This window comes from Pelophylax lessonae (assembly GCF_965119305.1).
Source record: "Pelophylax lessonae genome assembly, chromosome: 6".
Lineage (NCBI taxonomy): Eukaryota > Metazoa > Chordata > Amphibia > Anura > Ranidae > Pelophylax > Pelophylax lessonae.
This window is the reverse complement of record NC_138773.1, coordinates 95667590-95689220: the sequence shown is the minus strand read 5'-3', so window position 1 is coordinate 95689220 and position 21631 is coordinate 95667590. Positions and strand designations below refer to the sequence as shown.

Genomic DNA, 21631 nt, shown 5'->3' with positions numbered 1-21631 from the left:
AGGTGAGAGAGGAAGGTTGCACAGAATGAGTGTACGACCTGCTAAATCTGTTCACAAGGGATAACATTAAATTATATAAAAACGTATAAAATGTTTATTAAAGGGATAACAAATGCTTAACAAAAAATGTTAATTGATGTTAATATTGGCTCAAAAAGGAAAAGGCATTGGAGGAGAAAGAAAAGTTATTTACAGAGAAGAACCTGTTGGCTTCCACATTTGATCTCATGCTTGGTGGTACGGAGACAACTTCAACTACGATACAGTGGGCCATCCTGCTCATGATGAAATACCCTCATATTCAAAGTAAGGATTTTTACCTGACTATTTATTAAAAAAGAATTATGCCACAATACGGAATGCACTATTTCCTCAGTATTCCTCAGGACTAGATGGAATCAAACTAATCTAAAAAGCATGGTATCCAAGAAATCTTTGATGAAAAAAATCTCTGTTTCAGTAAGGGACACTTATGACCATTCTTAAACTCATATTTACTCACATATTGCCCCTTCCATCCACTCACAGAATCCAAGCCTTGCAGCCCCTGTTTTTTCTACTAGCTGATGTAGTGTCCCTCTGCCTGCCTAACCCAGCTACAGAAACTGAAGCACTAGACTCAGGGCCACGGATATGGAGGACCACCTGTCTCTTGTAGGGGGCCCGAGCAAATAGGGGGGCCAACACAGGGAGGGGGATTAGCGATGAACGACATTTACAGAAATATTCCTCCAGCAGCTGAAACCAGATCTCTCCCCCTCTCCCTGCTGCCAGCTTTTATCCGCTGAGAAAGAGGCAGTTGTCCTTTACTAATCCCCCTCCCTGTCCGGGCCCCTACTCCCAACCCTGGCTCTAATGTTAGCACTGCTCCTGAGTTTGTTATCTCTGTAACTTTGTTTCTCTCCCTGCAGTTCTTCCTATACTACCTGTCCCAGCCTGTATATTTTTTTCATCTCTCTCTCCCATTGCTTTCTTTTCCTGACACAGTCACAGCTGATCAGCTGCATTCCCATGGGGTGAAGAATTTACGGTTACATCAGTTCCATAGCTTCCTGTTATCTTGTCCCAGTGCAGTTTAGTGTGCTTTATGTAACTCGGCTTCCCACTCCTTTCCCCCAGACTGCTTCCTGGCCTATGCAGCTTTGTTTCTTCTCCCCTACACTGTCAGTTCCCTCTGCATGCATGTATTAACTCCTTCTATTTATCCATTTACTAACTGATCTGGCAAAAGTAAACTCCATTTTTATCTTGTATCTATAGGTAAGCCTATAATAGGGCTTACATATAGGTACAGTGAATATCTCCTGATAGCACCGGTGCATGTGCACTGCGCTCTCAATGGACAGCATACCATCCATTGAGAGTGCTGTGCGGTGACCATGACACCCGCGTGCATGCGTGTGAGTTACATCATCGCAGTTTGGCTAAACGACTGGAGCCCAAGAAACCAGAGAGAAGACCAGACGAAGATGGAGTCCCTCTTCGTAGTGACAGCACACCGCTGGAGAGATCTGTTTTCTAGGTTATAAAAATATAATTAAGGGCTCATTCCCAGATGTACTCTGGCTGTGTAAAGGAGGGGTTTGGGCTGGAGCCATTCTATGGGGATGAACACAGCCGCAGGCCCTAATTTAACAGGTTTGCAGGTGAGTTGTCCCCAAATGCACACTGTCTGTGTTCCGGCTGTACACCTACACCCCCATGCCTGTCAAATTAGGACCTTCAGCTGTTTTTGTACAGCTCCAGGTGGCTCAAGCCATATAAATGAACCACTGATTCACACTGTACAGACCACAACACCCATGTGCATGAGCCCCAAGACCTCATTCACACACACACAGATTTATTTATCAGCTAAGTTTCATCTTTTAGATTTAGCGGAAATTCTGTAAGTTATGTGGTTTTGTATCTGCTAATAATAATTTTATTGTATGCTTATAAAAATATAGCTTTAATATTTTCTTGGGGGGGGGGGCTCTGTCAGGTAGTCTGTATAGGGCCCCGCAATTTCTCTCAGCAGCCCTGACTAGACTACAACATGTTACAGGCCAAAAATGAGCATCTAGTTTAACAATTACTAAATTATCCTAATTGTGGAAACTCAATATGTAAACAACAATTTTAGTATTGGCAGCCCACACTCAATGAATGAAAAGCTCTGTGAAGTTGCTGAGTTGTGCTTGTACTTAAAAATATTTAAATGTTAAAGGCATAGTATATATAAATTATAGCAACAAAATTTTTTACATTTCCTGCTCATGTCCAGTCTTTACATCATACTGCCCAAATGTTTTAGCAAGATAGTTATACATTTCAAAGACCTTTTGTCTGCTTCTAAACCTCTGGTACACATACCCCAGGAGGGTACTTCAGACAAGTCCATGAGGTTCTTATTACAGCTCTAGGTCCACAGGGAGCTGCTGCATAGATGGGTCCTTCTTCTGTCCCCAGTGATGACCTGCCTTGAACAGAGCTTGACACTTTAGTAAGAATGCAAAGTGATTTATTAGGGCCAGAACAAGCCTTGCAAAATGAAAATATGCCTAAACAGTTACAGAAAAAGGGTTAACATGATGTTAAAAACACGAACAAACTCCAATTGTTCAAAAAAAAAAAAAACATGAACAAACTATTGTTAAGACAGGGCTCCAGTTGGACTGCAAACTCCCGCAACTAAAAGTCTTTGGTCCCCCCAAGAAGCTATAGTTTTAACAGTAGTTTAATAAACATAATTAACATATAACTATAAAACAAGCACTGACAAATGGTGTGGGCAAAGGAATGTGCCACCATGGTGTGTCTGGAATTGGGCATGCAGCACTACAGTGATTAGATGTACTTGCACATCAGGGAGAGGATGTATCTTCTGCTTGACTGTGCTTTCTAGGCTCAAGTGTTTCCTAGTTGAAGGACTCGCTTTTAGACTTCAGTCAACAGATGTCACTTCCTGCCTTTTTTCTCCTCAAAGCTGTGGCACAAACTCTGGAGCTTCAGCCTTGAATGTCCCAAAATATTTCATATGAAGCATATGGTCATATCATATGAAGAAGGTCTTCTCTCTGTCTTTATGAAGCATAGGGATCTGGTGGTGTCCACTCTTCAGATTAAGCATGGTGAACCATTTGACCCCTGATGGACAATGGAGTGCATCTTTTATTTGTGGGGTGGTCTGGGGTGGTTCTTTGATTTAGAGTACAGTAACCGATGCACATTCTGTTGGAGCAATTCATCTTCTAGACCACCACCATGGTAGAAGCGTAGGAGCGCCTGGATTCTCTCATTATTTCAGTTCTCTTTAATTCTGTTTGTTGCTCTCTCAGGTCGTTTAGATCTCCCAATAGGATTCATTGAGAACTTTCTCCCAGTTTCTTGGAGAATAACTTTCATCGTTCCAAGATCTGAACCTGGAGTTGGTTCTTCCAGTCTGGTGGGGCATTTACCCTGCATGTATGTCATAAAAGTCCCATTATAGCAGAGTCACATGTGCCCTTGAGCCGAAAAAAGCCTTATGGTAGAAGCCTTCTTCTTAAACAGGCACCATTGGAGAGGGGCCTACCAGCTTTTTAGAAGCAGCTGTGGTCACAGATCCAGTTGACTGAGCCTGCACCCCTACGAAACCTGATGCTGAGGGAGGTGTTTTTATTTCTCTCTTTTGGAGATCATGAGAGGCTCTACTTAAAGGCTCAGCCCTCATTCTAGTTGGAGCAAGCTGATTGAGTTGGATACCCAGTTAACTTCTTCACCTGCTTTTCATTTATCAGATCCAGTACTGCTTGGCATTCTTCCTTTGTCAGGTTCAGAGTGAGCATGAGTTTTAGGCATTGGGCTTGGTAGTGCCCAGTTCCCCAGAGTTATGGCATTTTTCTGTCTTTCCAAGCTCATCCTGTACCAGAACCAGGCCTTTCAAGTTAGGTTACATTGTTGTCCAGAACCTGTGTTGATTACTGGATTTCTGAAACTTAGATGCCTGCAGTGCCTCTTGAATTGTCTTGAGTAACTCAATGATTTCTCATTTGAAGTTTTAACACTATGGGGTCTAAATGTTTAAATTCCTCTTCAGAGTCCACAAGGCATGATTTGCAGCATTGGGTTCCATCTCAACTTAATTTTTTATTTTTTTTTTTGCATTGGAACCTGTCCCCTGGGGCAGTGCCCAGCCCTTCAATGTACTCTTTGACTCATGCTCACAAGGATCCTCTGGATTAGTCACTTTCTTTCACCCTCAATGGAGAATCCACATCTTTGTCAGGTCCTCCGGGGTTCTTTCCTCTGCTTATAACACAGAACAACACACCACCTTGTGACTCTATTGCTTCCCTGCTATGCACACAGAATCCAGCAACATTTCAAGCTTTGTTCTACAGCTCTTCCTTCCTCTCTCTCTTGAGCTCTCCACACATTACAGCTGCCTGGTCTGAAGCATGGGCTCCCTACCTTCTGTGCATAAAAAAGAAAAAGAAAAAGAAAAGCGCTCTAAGTGCAGACAGTCTTTATTGATAACAAGGCAAAAGTAGTAACAACTCACTAGACGCCAAGACAATAGGGCTGTATCACTTCACTATCGTGGGACGATCCTCTGGGGGGTGTCATCCATTCGCATACAGCCATCTGTGGCTAGATCGCTGGTCACAGGAGAGAAGGGAGCCGGCTACCTCCTGCAGCGGTCAGTGGTCAGCAGTCAGTCATCTGGAACAGCGGCTGCGATGTCCGGATGGTGGATGGAAACGGCCCCGTCACCAGAGAATGTGGAGTATGTGAGATATGCACGGCATGCACGGAGCGTTTCTGAGCATGCGCCAGGTCACGTACGGCCTCGCGCGCTCTTTCTTCAGGTGCTATGGAGCCGTGTGTATTCCAAAGTTTATGTATGGTGCATGATTAATGACAATTGGATACAGCCCAGGAAGGAAGCAAACACGGTTGGCTAAAAACTTCATGAGACCGGGGCAGTCCTATCTAGCACTACAATGTATCATTATAACAACTTTAAACTTGGAGAATATTAGAAACACATGTGTAGAATATACTCAATTGACCATACACAGATCCGTGTGTATGGGGGCTAAACAGTAATTGATCATAAAAAATGTATTGTAATCAAATAAAAGGTTATGTATAAAAGAAAAGACCCGGGCTCACCAGGGCTCATGGGGCTCACTATAATTGTGTAAAAACAACCGACAATATGTAAAATGGATACAATATATATAACAATGGAAAAAAAAAAGTGGAAAAAAAGGAAGAACAAACGAATGATCATGGAAGCATTAGTGTGGAAGATTATATTTAAAAACTAAGACCATTAAATGGAATAAAATTTGCTGAAGATAGAAGAATAAAAAGATATATATATATGTGAGCCATAGTCACATAGTTAAAAATATACTGTATTAGGATCTAATAAAAAGCACAGTATGAGGTTATGTATAAGACAATCTGAATATATAAATATATAAAAATATGAATATATGGACATAAAAGGGACTCAGCTTATGATGTTAAAAAATATATATTATAAACTGTATTATAAAATGGTATTATAAAATGGTATGTACATCAAGCTCTTCATTTAACCCTCGAGGAGAAAGAGCATCCAGAGTATAAATCCAAAAAGTTTCTCGCATGCACAATTTTGAAAAGCGTTCTCCTTCTGGCAATTCTTTGGAGATAGATTCAATGACCCAGATTTTAAGACCCTCAGTAGATTTACCATGAATTTCTGAAAAGTGTCGTGGGACGCTATGGAGATCACATCCCCTCTCAATGAGACGGCGATGTTTCCCAAAGCGCTGACATGTGCAAGTTGTGTTCCTCCTCTCCTTTCTTTTGCAATCTGTCAATTGAAGGCATGGCATGAACAGACAAGCTTCCAGCTGTGCAGCTCTGAATTAAAGGGCCACCAGCTGAGCTATATTATGCATAACAATTATTACTGTAGTAAAGAGATCTTTTAAAATGATAAAAGCTTTTCTTTATTATCTAACAAACAAAATCACAATGTAAAGAGTAAAGGATTGCCGCTTCTCCCAACCAGCCCAGGTAAACAAACAATAAGGAACAACCTCAGCCATCATGTCTCCACCAAACACACACCCTGATGCATTTCGCCCCACCCACTGAGGCTTAGTCATTGGGTAGGAGCTTTTATGCATCATTAGCCGCATTGAGAGAATAGTGATGAAGGATGAAAAACAGGTGCCAACTGGCTAGCAGCAATCAAAATTAAAGCTGCAGTTGAAAAAAAATGTAATGAACAGCGTGTGAACGACAAATATAAGAGGGCATTGTTATAAATCCCAATGAAAAAAACTGAATAAATAAAAGTGGGACAATTAAATAAAAAATCTTAAGGAAAAGAAACAAAAAAAGGGTAAAAAAAGAGATAATCCAAAGGTGAATAATAAAAGAGGGTGAAAATAAACACAATGCTTTGTTTCTTAAGAAAAATTTCAGGATGAGATTGAAGATGTGATTGGGTTGGAACGCCCTCCAAGGTGGGAAGACCACAAGGTGCTGCCTTACTGCCTCGCAGTTATACATGAAGTTCAACGTTTTGGTAACATCCTCCAATTCCTACCACATGCTACACCCACAGATATCAGCTTCAGGGGCTACACTATACCTAAGGTAAGAATTTAAGTCTTTTGTTGAGTAGAGGGAATAGAGAACTTTAGAGCAGAGGTTCCCAAGCAGCTGCATAGGTCCCCCCATTGGGCACATCTGAAAGCTTTGTTTTTTCTATCTCTTAAAGAAGTAAGAGATTAAAGCTGAATTCTAGGCAGATATAACAAAAAAAAAAAAAAACAAAAAAAAACATATTATTGCAGCTGTACAATCGTTAATACATCATAACATCATAAAATTAATTTTTGTTAAAATAAGTACCTGGTGTCACCCTCTTGCAGTCCCTGTATGGCACGCCTGAAATGTGAGAGTAAGAAGCAGCACAAGGAACCAATCAGTTCAAGCATGTCACTGTCCAGTCACAGACTGGGGTGGGTTTCTGGGCTCAGAAGAAGTGGGTTGAATGATGCTATCCATCAGACTGAAGACATCTAGTTGAATGAAAAATTACTGCAGAGGAAATTTCTGGGTTGAGGATGAATATTGCAGAAAAACCTTGTTTTGCTTTATCAACTTTTAATGGGCTATTTATTTTTATCTTGTTATTTTTTACTGGGGTTATGCTTTAAGCTCTCATTAACAATTCACTATATTTTAAAAATGTCCTAACAAGTTGTTTGCATTAGGCCTCATGCACACAGGGCATTTTAAAAAAGGAGCTGCAAAGCCAGTACTAACGCCAGGAAAAAGTGGCTGTAAAAACCCGCTTTTAGAAGCGTTTTACATTGGCGTTAATGCGTGTTTAGCAGTGTTAATTTTGTTGACTAAATTAACACTATTTTAGTCGATTAAAATACGACTAAAACTAAAACAATTCAGATGACTAAAATACAACTAAAACTAAAATGACATGTTAGTCATAAGACTAAAAACATAACGAAGAAAAGTGACCAGCGCTATGAAGTTACTGAAAATAGAGGCTATTATATACCATAAAAATAGGTGTGAGCTGCCACCAACCAACCCTTGGGGTGCAAGGGTGAGAATAAAGTGATAGTGCGTGAAGGTTGATACAGGCGCTACCTATACATGTGACTCATGAATCAAAAAAGTGGTGCAAATAGGAAATACCGCAAAGGGTAAGTGTATTTCACAATGCCACCCAAATGATATATACAAGTGTGATATTGTGGGTTAAATAAAAAATGCCATAGGTAATAACAGAAAATGTTATGAATATATTTTATTAAAAGGTGCAGATTAAAACCAATAAGAGAAAAAGTGCATATATGTGAAAAAAACTCAAAACAAATCCTGAAAGGATAGTGATATGTCCTCCCAGAAATGAGTGAAAAAACCTTGGTGGTGATAAACGGTGTCTTTGTCAACTTATGAGTATCCAAAACTGGGTCAGCGATAACCAGAACCTCAGCTTTTTAGCAAATAAAAAGTGAACACCAGAAAAATGAAATAAAGAAAGATGAGTGTGCGCTTCCAAACGAACCACTAGGTGGCGCACTTGCAATACGACCTGTGTGTGGTCCAATAGACTTTAACAGTCCTGGGGTTAAAGCTCCACTTCTGAAGGGCCGAGACCTGATGATCTTGCTCTAAAGGCTCCGACAGAAATAAAACCCCATGATTTGTAAAAATTCAAGGCAGTAGCGTAGAAAAAACGATGTAGACTCACTCGTTTAGCTGATCAGGATCAGATTAGCTCGCGCCGGGAAGCTTCCGCATTCCACGGCCCTCAACTTCGTACCCAGAAGTGACGTGTGACGTTCAGACTCCGCCCACATGTCACACGTCACTTCCGGGTACGTGTGAAGTGTGGGCAACAATTATGAAAAAAAACAATACTTTTCACTTTCTTCTATATAACATTCCCCCCCCCCCCCCAAAAAAAAATTAAATTTTTTTTAACATTTTAGGCCAATTTGTTTTCTGCTACATATTTTTGGTAAAAAGAATTGCAATAAGCGTATTTTGATTGGTTCGCACAAAAGTTATCGTGTCTACTAACTACAGGAAAGATTTATGTCATTTTTGTTTGTCTTACTAGTAATGGCTGCGATCTGTGATTTTTAGCGGGACTGCGACATTGCGGCAGACAGATCGGACCCCTAACTGACATTTGTGACACTTTTGGGGGGAGCAGTGACATTACTACAGTAATCAGTGCTAAAAATATGCACTGTTACTGTAATAATGACACTGGCAGGGAAGGGGTTATCATTGTGGGTGATCAAGGGATTAAATGTGAGCCTAGGGTAGTGATTCTAACTGTATGGGGCGAGTCTTATGGAATGACCATAAAGACCTGTGATCCTATATAGAAGGAACACAGGTACTCTGTGATCATTCCAGAGAGAAGAACGGTCAGCTGTGTTTACAACAACTGACCATTCTTCTCTTTCAGAGGGGAAAAATCACGGGTGTCAGGAGGCAATTGGAGCTGCCTGCCCCGTGCATCGGAGTCCCCGCTGCCGAGTTGGGGCTGGAGCGCACTGCCAGCGGCACGCGCTCACCCTCTAGCTGCAGGCGTACGACCGACGTAGCCCTATGTCGATTCGCGCAGGAGGGGCTGCCTGCCGCAGTATATCTGCAGAGGGCGGTCTGGAAGTGGTTAAAGGAAAAAAAATGAGACTTTACAATTGCTTTAAAAAAATGTGATTCTCTGAAATTGTTTTTTCCATTAACATCCACCTGGGTGCATTCATGTGTGTAGTGACATCACAAGGACCCCTCCCCCCCCGACACATTTTTTGTCACAATGACTTCCTCAGGGGCTTGAGGAAACCATTGTGATAAAACGTTGGTAATAGTGGGACATTGTTGCCTCTGAAATTAGAATTAATGGTCAGTTGATATTTAATCGTATTCATTATTATTTATTAGGGAACTACAGTGATACCTCTTTTCACATCAATTTTATATGATGAGACTAAATGGGAGAGCCCCAGGGGATTTAACCCCAATCATTTCCTTGATGCTAATGGGAAGTTTTTGAAGAGAGATGAATTCTTTGCATTCTCCAAAGGTGAGCAAATAAAATACTGGCTCTATGACTTTGATTGTTAGAGATTTATCAGAACCCACTAACAGTTTATTGTGCACAGCAAATAAGTACACAATAGAGGTTTCCAATGCACTAATGATTTATGGGAAATTTATAGGGGTACACTGCCTATGTGTAATGATCCCCCCCTCAGATTCACATTGGGTGCAAGTCATAGAACACTGGTGGTCAACTTTCTTGACATGAGTGGCCTCAAGTGTAGTTTCCAACAGCACCATAGGGTTGCACATAAATTTAAGTGAATATTTTGTTTCAGAGACAGCAGACATCCAACAGGATATAGTCAACAATTATGAAAATGTCACAGGAGATTGTTGAGGACTGCGGAAATGATGCAAAAGATGATCAGAAACTTCAGGCGTGACACTAAAGATGGCAAAAGACTGCAGGCATGTTACACAACATGGTTGGAGACTGTGGACATGATACCATAGATGGTCAGAGACTGTAGGAATGATACAAGAGATGATCAGAGACTGATGTCATCATACAGAAGATGGTTAGAGAGTGTGGGCAGCATACAGGAGATGGTCCAAGACTAAGAGCATGATACTAGAGATGATCAGAGCCTATTGACATGATACAAGAGATGGTCAAAGACTGCTGACATAGGACAGGGAACATAAAGTTATTCAAGAGATAGTCATAGACTTGATACACATTACATGAAATAGCTAGTGATCACTGCTATAACAGGGCAATAGGAAGCACAAATTAGTGTCTTCGGGGGCCCCAAGGGGCCGCACAAAAAGTGTTAAAGGGCTGCATGTAGTCCCTGGGCCACAGGATGGGTACCAGCATCATACACAGTTGCCTTTTTTTTCCTGCTGTATTTGGGAGACCAAGACTGGTCTGTGGCATAGCCATGCTGCCTGCAAGCTCCATACCTGATGCCAATGAACAGGCAAAAGTGGGGTCAGTATATTCAGCTTTCATCTGATCAAAGGTGTTTGTTTCCATTTCATCTGGCTGCTTTGCACTTCAGATTGCTTTTTTTTTTTCTTGGGCTACTTACAGACTCTGCTTGCTGACTACCCTGATCTTCTACTTGATTCCGCAGGGGGGAGCGTTCCAGACCTCCCCTACTGGTTACAGAGGTCCACTGTGTCCAATGACAGTATAAAGCAGTGCCTCCAAAGGCTAAGGGCATTTTTTATACCACTGAGATGGGAATCTAGAAGACATTGAGGTAGAGTTGACACCTACAACTCATGTGTATAGAGCAGCCTTTCTCAGCTCTAGGGCTTCTCCACCGCTATTATCAATGATGGTTTTAGATATCTTTTAGAGTGACAAATCTTCCCACTGACTACTACTCTAAGAAGCATTCTTCCCGTTGACCACCAAAGTAAGAAATACTTATTTGTGTTTTGGAGGGCACTACTTGCCTCAGTCCAAACACAACAGCAAGATGTATAAATCCTGTACTAACCACACATGGGCTGGGAATTGCAAGAAATTTGAGCGTCCACTTTAAGCCTAACTTTACCCTAATAACTATTTTTTTTATCTTTTACACACAGGACGCAGGGTGTGTGCTGGGGAGAGTCTGGCCAGGATGGAACTTTTTATTTTCATCACAGGAATGTTACAGAAGTTTACATTCACTCCTCCACCAGGGGTGAAAAAGGAAGACTTGAACCTCACGGCAGATTCTTTCTTCATTATGAGACCTAAGAGCTACTATGTTGTTGCTACACCCAGAACATAGACAATTACACATTTAAAGTAATGACAACATATGCAGTTTGCAAGTGAATTTTCAAGAGGATAAGCAGCTCAGTGGTCTCATGGGCTCCTTATAGAAGCAAAGTTCTCCTACAGTGGAGCACTTTGCTTTTCACAATCTGTTTCTCTACTTCATGTCAAGTTTTCAGCATGGGATTTATTATAAATGCTTAGGTCAGATGTTGGGAATTATGCGATTTATAACATAGTCAGACTATATACTATATAGAAGAAAACTGAATGTTCAGTGCCAAACAATTCTTAAAATCAAATTCATATACTGTACATAAACAATAAAAAATAAAAAACATCCAAAATAAAGTGCAAGAATTGGTGACCATAACAGTCACTATGATTGTCACTCTATATATGACAAGTGCACAAATAGGCATACAGTATATATATAGCAGTCTACATGCAGTCCCAGTGTATTGCAAAATGATGATAACTTGTGTTAAAACAGTGAACAACTCAGGTGCTAATAGTCAATGGTCTTCTGTGCAAAAAATAAAATATAAGATTATCACCCAGACTACCCCATCTCCACTGAGGACAGGACAAGCAACACAAACTGCATACCAAATGAAAATGACCCCCAAAGATTTGGTGGTTAAATAGCACCTATTAGGAACAATATCCAGGTAGCCCAGTGGATGGATTTGTGCAAAGACTTTTCTTTATTTTGTTCATTTTTGTCTTACGTTATCATGTTCCATGTGTGCATGTTCCAGTATATCAGAAGACAAAAATTAACAGAATAAAGAAGATTATTTACACAGATCCATCGACCTGGCTACCTAGGTGTAGGCAGGAGCAGTCTACTTTCTGCACTTAGGGTGGCGCTCATCCGCAGCGGCATTGCTTCTGTAGAAGAAATTAAGAGGAACATGATTCCCCTATGGTGTCCTGGATTATTGGGGAAGCTATCCAATTGTATGCTGTCGCCCCATGTGACTCTAGCAGTCATCCTAGGTCAGGCAGAGCCTATTTAGGGCCCTGGCTCACAGGCTTGGTGCACATTTTGTGAGCGGGTAGAGTAGGGACAGATACCATGTCTGGTAGGGACAGAACTAGCGGCAGGGAAAGGTTTCTTACGAGGAGGGAAAGCGTAGGGCTCGCAACTTCTCTGGACATCTTCTGCTTGGGCATGAGACAGCCATGCCGCATTCTGCCCCTCCTAACAGGCGCTGTAAATTCAGTTGAAACCTGCTGTCTACATGTTGTTGGACCCAGGAGTGTTCCCGGTTGGGCTGTCTTTGAACCAGGTATATTGTGAACTGTCTTTGCATAATTTCAATACAAGTTCTTTCATTGCATTTGGACTGTGTGCATTATTGTTGTTGCACAACGCTGCATCCCACCTACCTGGGGATTGTTCTCATTAGCGCTATTTGACCACTCAGTTTCTTTTTTAAAGCAAATTGTGCTGCTTGTCCTGTCTTCGGTGGATATATATATATATATATATATATATATATATATATATATATATATATATATATACACACACACACACACACACACACAAACAATACCTTAAAAAAATATTCATACCCCTTGCCATTTTCCACATTTTGTCATGTTACAACCAAAAAAACGAAAATGTATTTTATTGGGATTTTATGGGATAGACCAACACAAACTGGCACATAATTGTGAAGTGGAAGGAAAATGATAAATGGTTTTCAAAATTTTTTACAAATAAATATCTGAAAAGTGTGGCGTGCATTTGTATTCAGTCAATACTTTGTAAAACCACCTTTCGCTGCAAATACAGCTGCAAGTCTTTTTGGGGATGTCTCTACCAGCTTTGCACATCTAGAGAGTGAAATTGTTGCCCATTTTGCTTTGCAAAATTGCTTAAGCTCTGTCAGATTGGATGGAGAGTGCCTGTGAACAGCAATTTTGAGTCTTTCCACAGATTCCCTTTTGGATTTAATGTAGGTCTGAACTTTGACTGGATTATTCTTACACATGAATATCATTTGATTCTAAACCATTCCATTGTAGCTCTGGCTGTATGTTGAGGGTTGTGGAACATTTCAAGGGATATGAATGCTTTTTTAAGGCACTGTATATATACAGTATACTTTTTTGCATTTGTTACTTATAGAGTGATTGTTATGGTCAGCATTTCTTGCATTTTTTTTGGGATGTTTTTTTTATTTTTCAGGCATATGAATTTCTTGCTTTGACTGTACAAAATGTTTAGCGTTGCACATTCAGTTTTATTATTTATGGATAGTTGCTCTTTTTTACTATATGATATATACCAGTATTTTTATATAGTTGAATAAGAATTGAGGTATAATTTGAAATCCTAAGTGTCTCCTTGTACAATTTAGATCTTGGAATTAGATTGTAGATTTCATCTAACCATTTTTTCTCCGCTGGTAGTTACAGAACTGTACTTATATGTAGCCTTACTAACTTTGTAATTGGAACAGGCATGTGATTCCTTCCTGGAACTACCCTTTATGCTTCATATCCAGTATATATTGTTTTTGTTTAGAATGTATGTCTTTTGAATATCAGCCTGCACATAAAAGGGGACATTCGCCCGTAAAAAACCTATTTGCATCTGGTTCCACTCCCTGTCCTACAATTAGAATAAATAAATGTGCTTCTGGCATTTTTTTCGCTGCTGCTAAGCACTACCTGTATTTTCGCCTAGGCAAGAATGATGCAGATTTTATTAGCGCATGCACACTGACAGACTCCACACAAGCACAGATTTGACCTTCAGGACCCCCACAGATGTCTGCACACACGCACAGGGGTGTCCGCATATGTTTCTGAGGAAATCCAAGTCTCAGAACTCGGAATGTCCTCATATGCATGGGAAATCCTCTGCGTGTGCACAAATTTGCCTTGTTTACTGTGTTCCGAAGGCTGGGAAGAGTGCTTCAGCTCATCTGTGCATGCACCAAATTTTTAAATAAAATAAAATGTCAGCGCTCTCAAAGTATAAATATGATGTAGATAAAGATAATAATATTAAAAAATGTGAAGCTGCTAGCATAAATAGTGCAAAATATACATGCACCTTAAAAACAATTGCAGCGCTCAGTGATCAATATTAAGCAACATAATAAAAAGTCCAGTAAAAGTCCAAATTTTGAAATAAATTGTGAAAACAGATGAGGTGTCCCAGTGCAAAGATGATACAGTTTAAATCACTCGTGAACATTATCCTCCCCCATATGGATAAAATGCACACTCACCAGAGCTAGATGCTGTCTAAATTATAGGACAGCAATAGCATATGATGTCTTGATCTTTAATAGTCCTGAAGAACGAACCAACCACTGCAAGGATCTCCTCATAAAGAGTTGTAGCATTGATCAAATGCATATATGAATCCAAACAAAAGGGAGATACTCATAGTGTGGTATTTAATACAAAAATAGGTTTATTTAAAATACAAACACAAAAAATGGGAGGAAAGTAACAACGTAACTTCTCCTGCAACACAGCGCTTGCTAAAGATGAATACTCTGAATTAAAGGCATGCATCTGTTTGTAAGTGCAATTTGGTGATTTTTATTTAATAAAAATTTTAGCAGTGTTACACTATTTTGTGCTCCCTTGTTTTTTGGTTCATTTCTGGCCATTTGACGGGGTGAGAGCCTCTCTGGTGTGATAGTTCATATCTGCTATCACCTCTTCACCTCAACGTCAGTGACCTCAGTCATCCCTTCGGATTATCCATCCATTGTACAACAAGCTGTTTTGAGTCATATGCTATGTGGCATTTTGAGTCCTATCGTTCTGGTGAGCACATTATATCTCTATATCTTGTTGGTGTTGGGATCCAGTGAGCACTTCAATTATCACCGTTGTGGACTGTTTTTTTTACCTTCACATGTGGGACTGTTGATTTGATGTTCGCTTCTATTTATTTTGCAATTTATTTGTATTTACCTTTCTTGGTTAATATACAGTGCATTGCGAAAGTATTCGGCCCCCCTTGAACTTTTCGACCTTTTGCCACATTTCAGGCTTCAAACATAATGATATAAAACTGTATTTTTTTTTTTTTTTTGAAGAATCAACAACAAGTGGGACACAATCATGAAGTGGAATGAAATTTATTGGATATTTCAAACTTTTTTTACAAATAAAAAAACTGAAAAATTGGGCGTGCAAAATTATTCAGCCCCATTCAGTTAATACTTTGTAGCGCCACCTTTTGCTGCGATTACAGCTGTAAGTCGCTTGGGGTATGTCTCTATCAGTTTTGCATATCGAGAGACTGACATTTTTGCCCATTCCTCCTTGCAAAACAGCTCAAGCTCAGTGAGGTTGGATGGAGAGCGTTTGTGAACAGCAGTTTTCAGTTCTTTCCACAGATTCTCAATTGGATTCAGGTCTGGACTTTGGCCTGGCCATTCTAACACCTGGATATGTTTATTTGTGAACCATTCCATTGTAGATTTTGCTTTATGTTTTGGATCATTGTCTTCTTGGAAGACAAATCTCCGTCCCAGTCTCAGGTCTTTTGCAGACTCCGTCAGGTTTTCTTACAGAATGGTCCTGTATTTGGCTCCATCCATCTTCCCATCAATTTTAACCATCTTCCCTGTCTCTGCTGAAGAAAAACAGGCCCAAACCATGATGCTGCCATCACCATGTTTGACAGTGGGGATGGTGTGTTCAGGGTGATGAGCTGTGTTGCTTTTACGCCAAACATAACATTTTGCATTGTTGCCAAAAAGTTTGATTTTGGTTTCATCTGACCAGAGCACCTTCTTCCACATGTTTGGTGTGTCTCCCAGGTGGCTTGTGGCAAACTTTAAACAACACCTTTTATGGATATCTTTAAGAAATGGCTTTCTTCTTGCCACTCTTCCATAAAGGCCAGATTTGTGCAGTATACGACTGATTGTTGTCCTATGGACAGAGTCTCCCACCTTAGCTGTAGATCTCTGCAGTTCATCCAGAGTGATAATGGGTCTCTTGGCTGCATCTCTGATCAGTCTTCTCCATGTATGAGCTGAAAGTTTAGAGGGACGGCCAGGTCTTCGTAGATTTGCAGTGGTCTGATACTCCTTCCATTTCAATATTCTCGCTTGCACAGTGCTCCTTGGGATGTTTATGGCTTGGGAAATCTTTTTGTATCCAAATCCGGCTTTAAACTTTTCCACAACAGTATCTCGGACCTGCCTGGTGTTTTCCTTGTTCTTCATGATGCTCTCTGCGCTTTAAACGGACCTCTGAGACTATCACAGTGCAGGTGCATTTATACGGAGACTTGATTACACACAGGTGGATTCTATTTATCATCATTAGTCATTTAGGTCAACATTGGATCATTCAGAGATCCTCACTGAACTTCTGGAGAGAGTTTGCTGCACTGAAAGAAAAGGGGCTGAATAATTTTGCACGCCCAATTTTTCAGTTTTTTATTTGTTAACAAAGTTTGAAATATCCAAAAAATTTCGTTCCACTTCATGATTGTGTCCCACTTGTTTTATATCTTTAAGTTTGAAGCCTGAAATGTGGAAAAAGGTCGAAAAGTTTAAGGGGGCCGAATACTTTCGCAATGCACTGTATATACACGTTTATATTGCTAGTATTTATTAGTGCTGCACTTTTTTCCACATTTTGTTATTCACAATTTTCTTGTCAGTTGTTTGGTGTAGCAGCTTTTTTATGGTTAGCGCAATATTTTTGCTTTTCACTTAATGGTATCAATGGCACCTTGCTCCATCCTTCCCTCTGCTCCTTCCTCTCATATCCCAGATGGCTCAGTGAGCGTAAATGTGGATGGAAAAGGAAGAAGAAATCCTCATAATGAATCCCATTGGGGAAATGCTTTTTTTTTAAATACCAATAAAAAGCTTCGGTACAGGCAATGAATGTCCTAAATATGTAAAGGATGTGGCTTTGGTCGGGTTTTAAAGACCAGAAACACAGACCACGAACTCTGACACAGAAAAAATCCGAGGGTGTAAGCAGAGGAACGCTGCTATTCCTTTTTAATTAAAATACAAAAATAACAAAAATATCTATAAATGACACTGACCAACCAATGTAAAAACAATGTAACGAGGTCCAAAAAAGACAAGAGAAGCAGAAAAGTAGCAGTCAACTTCCATCAGAAGCCACTACACTAGATGTTAGAGTGGCGGCTAGACCTCAGGCATGTCTCAGTAGCTCTACGGCCATTTTGCATCACGCGCATCATCAGGAGCATTAACAAATTTTTAAAGATGGCAGAGTTGGAGAGGAGGGCAGGACCAATTATAAGGGGGACTCCTGATTTTGTAGTAGTGATACTGACTGTTCATTTTTGATTTTCACCAAAATAGGTATGAAGAGCTATTTGTTAATTTAAATAATATGTGAAGGGTGCGCTGATTGAAAATTAAAGCTGCTACCAAAGATCCAAATACCCGATTTGGAATAAAGTGTAAAAAATTATGATCTGGTGCGCTAAATCAATATATAAGTGACTTTCGTGTATATGAACACAAAAATGTGCTAAGGTGATGTGATTCAAATGTGACTGGAACAACCATACACAATATCAATAAACCAAACATAAAGTCCACAAATGTCCAAGGTGTATAAGCAACAAATCCTCAAATCAATAGTGAAAAAATAGTGGTTCCAAATAAAATGGTGAATGTCCATAAGTCCATATAACATATATGTGAATCCCACCTCCTCTCAGGCCCTCTCCTTACCAGACAGATAAGGTAAAGGTTCAATTAAACTCCCCCACGAGTAATCTCCTGTGTTGTGGAAGTGATTCTGTGCTCTTATTCACACTGTGAGAGGAATAAGCAAGTAATGCCTCTTACCAGATGATTAAGGACATCAGCTATGAGGAAAGACTACAAGCACTGAACTCATTCTCTCTGGAGAAGAGACGATTGAGGGGGGATATGATATCAATGTACAAATATTGTACTGGAAACCCTAGCATATGGAAAAACCTATTCAGAGAAAGGAAATACAATAAGACGCGTGGCCACTCACTAAAACTAGAGGAAAGGCGGTTTAACCTTAAAATACGCAGGGGGTTCTTCACTGTAAGAGCAGTAAGGATGTGGAATTCTCTTCCGCAAACAGTCGTATCAGCAGGGAGCATTGATAGTTTCAAAAAAATATTAGATGGGCACCTTAAAGACCACAACATATAGGGGTATACAATGTGTGGTTAACAGTAGACACACACACACACATCATAGGTTGAACTGGATAGACTGATGTCTTTTTTCAACCTCACTAACTATGTAACTATGTAATAATGAATAGCATGGGTTCATCCCCTCAAAGGGTAATTCTTCCACCAACACCACTAGATGGACTCTGGGTCACTCAGCAGAACAATCCTCTGTAACTCCTGCACTTCTCCTGTAGTGGCATCCACAGATTCTGATCTCAGGGTCCAAATTGTACAATCCTTCCCTTGTCTTCCAGCCTTCCTCGTCCAGGTATTGCATCCTGGATGGGAAAGATTTTACATTTAGATGTAGACTAAATTAAATCATTATCAGAACGCTTAATTTTCCTTTATGAGTCAGGAAACCTTGGACTAGCAAGAAGCTTTGTAGTGATGTTTTGTAGGGGTAATAGCCAAGGACCAGACACACAGTGAGGCTTACTTGACCTATACTGACTGCATCAAGGACAGAAAGGTACAAAGAGATACACGGCTCAAAAAAATTAAAGAAAAACCTTTTTCTTTTTTTTAAAATAAGCTTTATTGGATTTTGAAGAACAATACAACACAAAATAGTGTATTGGTAAGTAAGCAAACAAGGAATAAGTAATCGCATAACTTGAAGATAAGATAAGAATTAGAATAAAATCTTGTGAGTTGGATATAGAACATGTATTGGTGATGGGTACTAGCCGAAAAAAAAGAAAATATAGTAAATGAATACGAATTAGAGCATATGCCTAGCTCTTCCTGAAAACCCATAACACTGAGGTAATGGGAATAGGATTTTCAGAAGGAGGAAAGGAGTTAATGAAGGGGGGGGGGGGGGGTAAGAAACTTGAGCCAAAACTGAGGGAGTTTGAGGGGGGGGGGATGAAAGTAAAAAGGTCATCTAGGAGGGTAGAGGAGTACGAGTACATAGCAGGAAAAAAAAATAAATAAAGAAGGGAGGACTCTGGAGACATGGATGAAAGAGGAAACAGTTGGAAGGAGGGAGCCGGGGTAAGACTCTGCTCCCCACACACAGGAGGATGGAGGGGGGAGTAGGGCTCCCTTAGCTTCCTCCCACAAGTGGATCAGGACTGCGGGGGATAGGGTTTCCCTCGAGGTGCCGGCATATTAAACACCAATAGTCATATTATTTATAAGGAAACCATTCAAGAAAGGTAATAAACTAGTTCAGGGGTATCTGTACACACAAACAATAAAGGAATAAGGAAGACATGCACCGGATGGTGGAGGATTGAGTGTAGCAGGAGTGGGAAAGTATAAGATATGGGCAAGTTCCTTGGGGTCAGCAGGGAAAGTCTGAGGGATAATGGTAGTCGGTTAAAGGAGCACCCCAAATCAGCAATAGGAATTCCACTTAGATCCAAAGATCATTGTTTTATTGGTAGTAGAACAATTGGTTAAAGCCAATGCGTTTCAGGGGAACAGAAACTCCCCCTTCTTCAGGGGGTAAATGTTACAGTTCGGATCTGCAACCGACAGCATAATCTTATGGCTGTAAGGAATAGCACACTATAGGTGAGAGTGGAGAGAGGAATGTATTCAAAATGAGGTTTGTGAAGCACACATATAACCAGATTTATATCCCACAGAGTTAGAGGGAAACAAACAAAGGTGTTCCCTTTACAAATGTCTTAATAAAGGAGTAAGATGCCTATGGTTTCTGAAACAAGACAGAAAAGGCAAAAACCTGCGAGAGCCAAGTGCTGGTCCAGGACCAGCTGCAGAAAAGTGAGGATTTATGTAACAGAGAATCTCCTAGGATGAAACCCATAAGGTTCACTCCAAATGAAGAATACCTTCCATGACCAATAGGCAGCTGGGAATGTATAATGCCCTACTGAATCATATCTGGGGGACAACTGTTTGCAATGGTCCTTTTACTCCAGTCTTCCCCCTCTTCTTCTCTCCACTCCTCCTTCCATGCTTCTTCATCTCTTCCTCCTCCTTGTCCTTGTCCCATGTCATTATGACATTTTGGGATCTGGATAGCTGGAGTTTTTATGTAGTGAATATTGCCCTATTGAATCACATATGGTGAAGAACTGTTGAAAAAACTGTTGAAATGTTCCATATTAACATTTTCCAGTGGCAGAACTACCAGGGTCACAAATGGTTACAAGAGACCCCCTTATATTACAGTTCCTCTTTACACCAGAGTCTGCAGCGTTCCTTCTTACCTCAGAGTTCCCTCCTTATATTAGAGTTCCCTCCTTATATCAGAGTTCCCTCCATACATCAGAGTTCTCAGTGTTCCCCCTTAAATTAGAGTCCCCAGAGTTCTCCCTTACATCAGAGTCTGCAGAATCGCCCCTTACAGTGTAAGGGAACTCTGTGAGTTCAGATGTAAGGGGAAACTCTGTAGATTCAGATGCAAGGGGAATGCTGTGGATTCAGATGTAAGAGGAAACTCTGCGGATTCAGATGTAAACGGGAACACTGCAAATTCACATGTAAAGGAGAACTCTGCAGATTCAGATGTAAAGGGCAACTTTGCAAAATCAGATGTAAAGGGGAACTCTGTAGATTCAGATGTAGGGGAAGCTCTGTGGATTCCGATGTAAAGGGGGACTCTGTGGATTTTGATGTAAATTGGAAGTCTGTGGACTCTTGTGATTTATTCCATATGATTAGAAATGGTATTTAATCACAAAATTGATGTATAGTGTATACTACAAAAAAATGTTGCCATGCGCCGCTGAAGTGTTTGGATTTGGCTCATAGAAAAGGTGGCAGTCCTACCTAAATTTTATCAGAGCGAATCAGAGCTGGGTCATAGAGGACTGCCAAATACCCACTGCTGATGCCCCTGTTAAAATCAATACATTTATTTTATATGTATTTAACTAAGAAAAAACAAATGCTTCTTGGGTATACAAGGATGTGGCAGAGAATGTCAATGCACTTGGAGTGAGGGTGAACTGTGTTTTGGGTGCTTGGTATTTTTACTTTTCTTTTTCAGAGGATGCAGTGAGGGTCTGCAAAAAAACACAACCTCTTGAACTGAATGTCAGCAACAACAGCCAGCAACAACTGATCTGCTCTAACCACCCCAAGCTAAAAGTTCTTACTTTATA

The 21631-nt window shown here is 40.4% G+C and overlaps 1 protein-coding gene across 1 annotated transcript in view; it reads left to right on the top strand.

Moving 5' to 3' along the window:
• LOC309558806 (cytochrome P450 2W1-like) overlaps positions 1-11584 on the top strand; it is a 50614-nt gene extending 39030 nt beyond the window's left edge. Inside the window, exons 6-9 of the mRNA XM_082261867.1 lie at positions 159-306; positions 6443-6627; positions 9463-9604; positions 11167-11584. Coding sequence (XP_082117993.1) covers positions 159-306; positions 6443-6627; positions 9463-9604; positions 11167-11354 — 663 coding nt within the window. The 3' untranslated portion in view covers positions 11355-11584. The remainder of the gene's footprint in view (positions 1-158; positions 307-6442; positions 6628-9462; positions 9605-11166) is intronic.
• The last annotated feature ends 10047 nt before the right edge of the window (positions 11585-21631 follow it).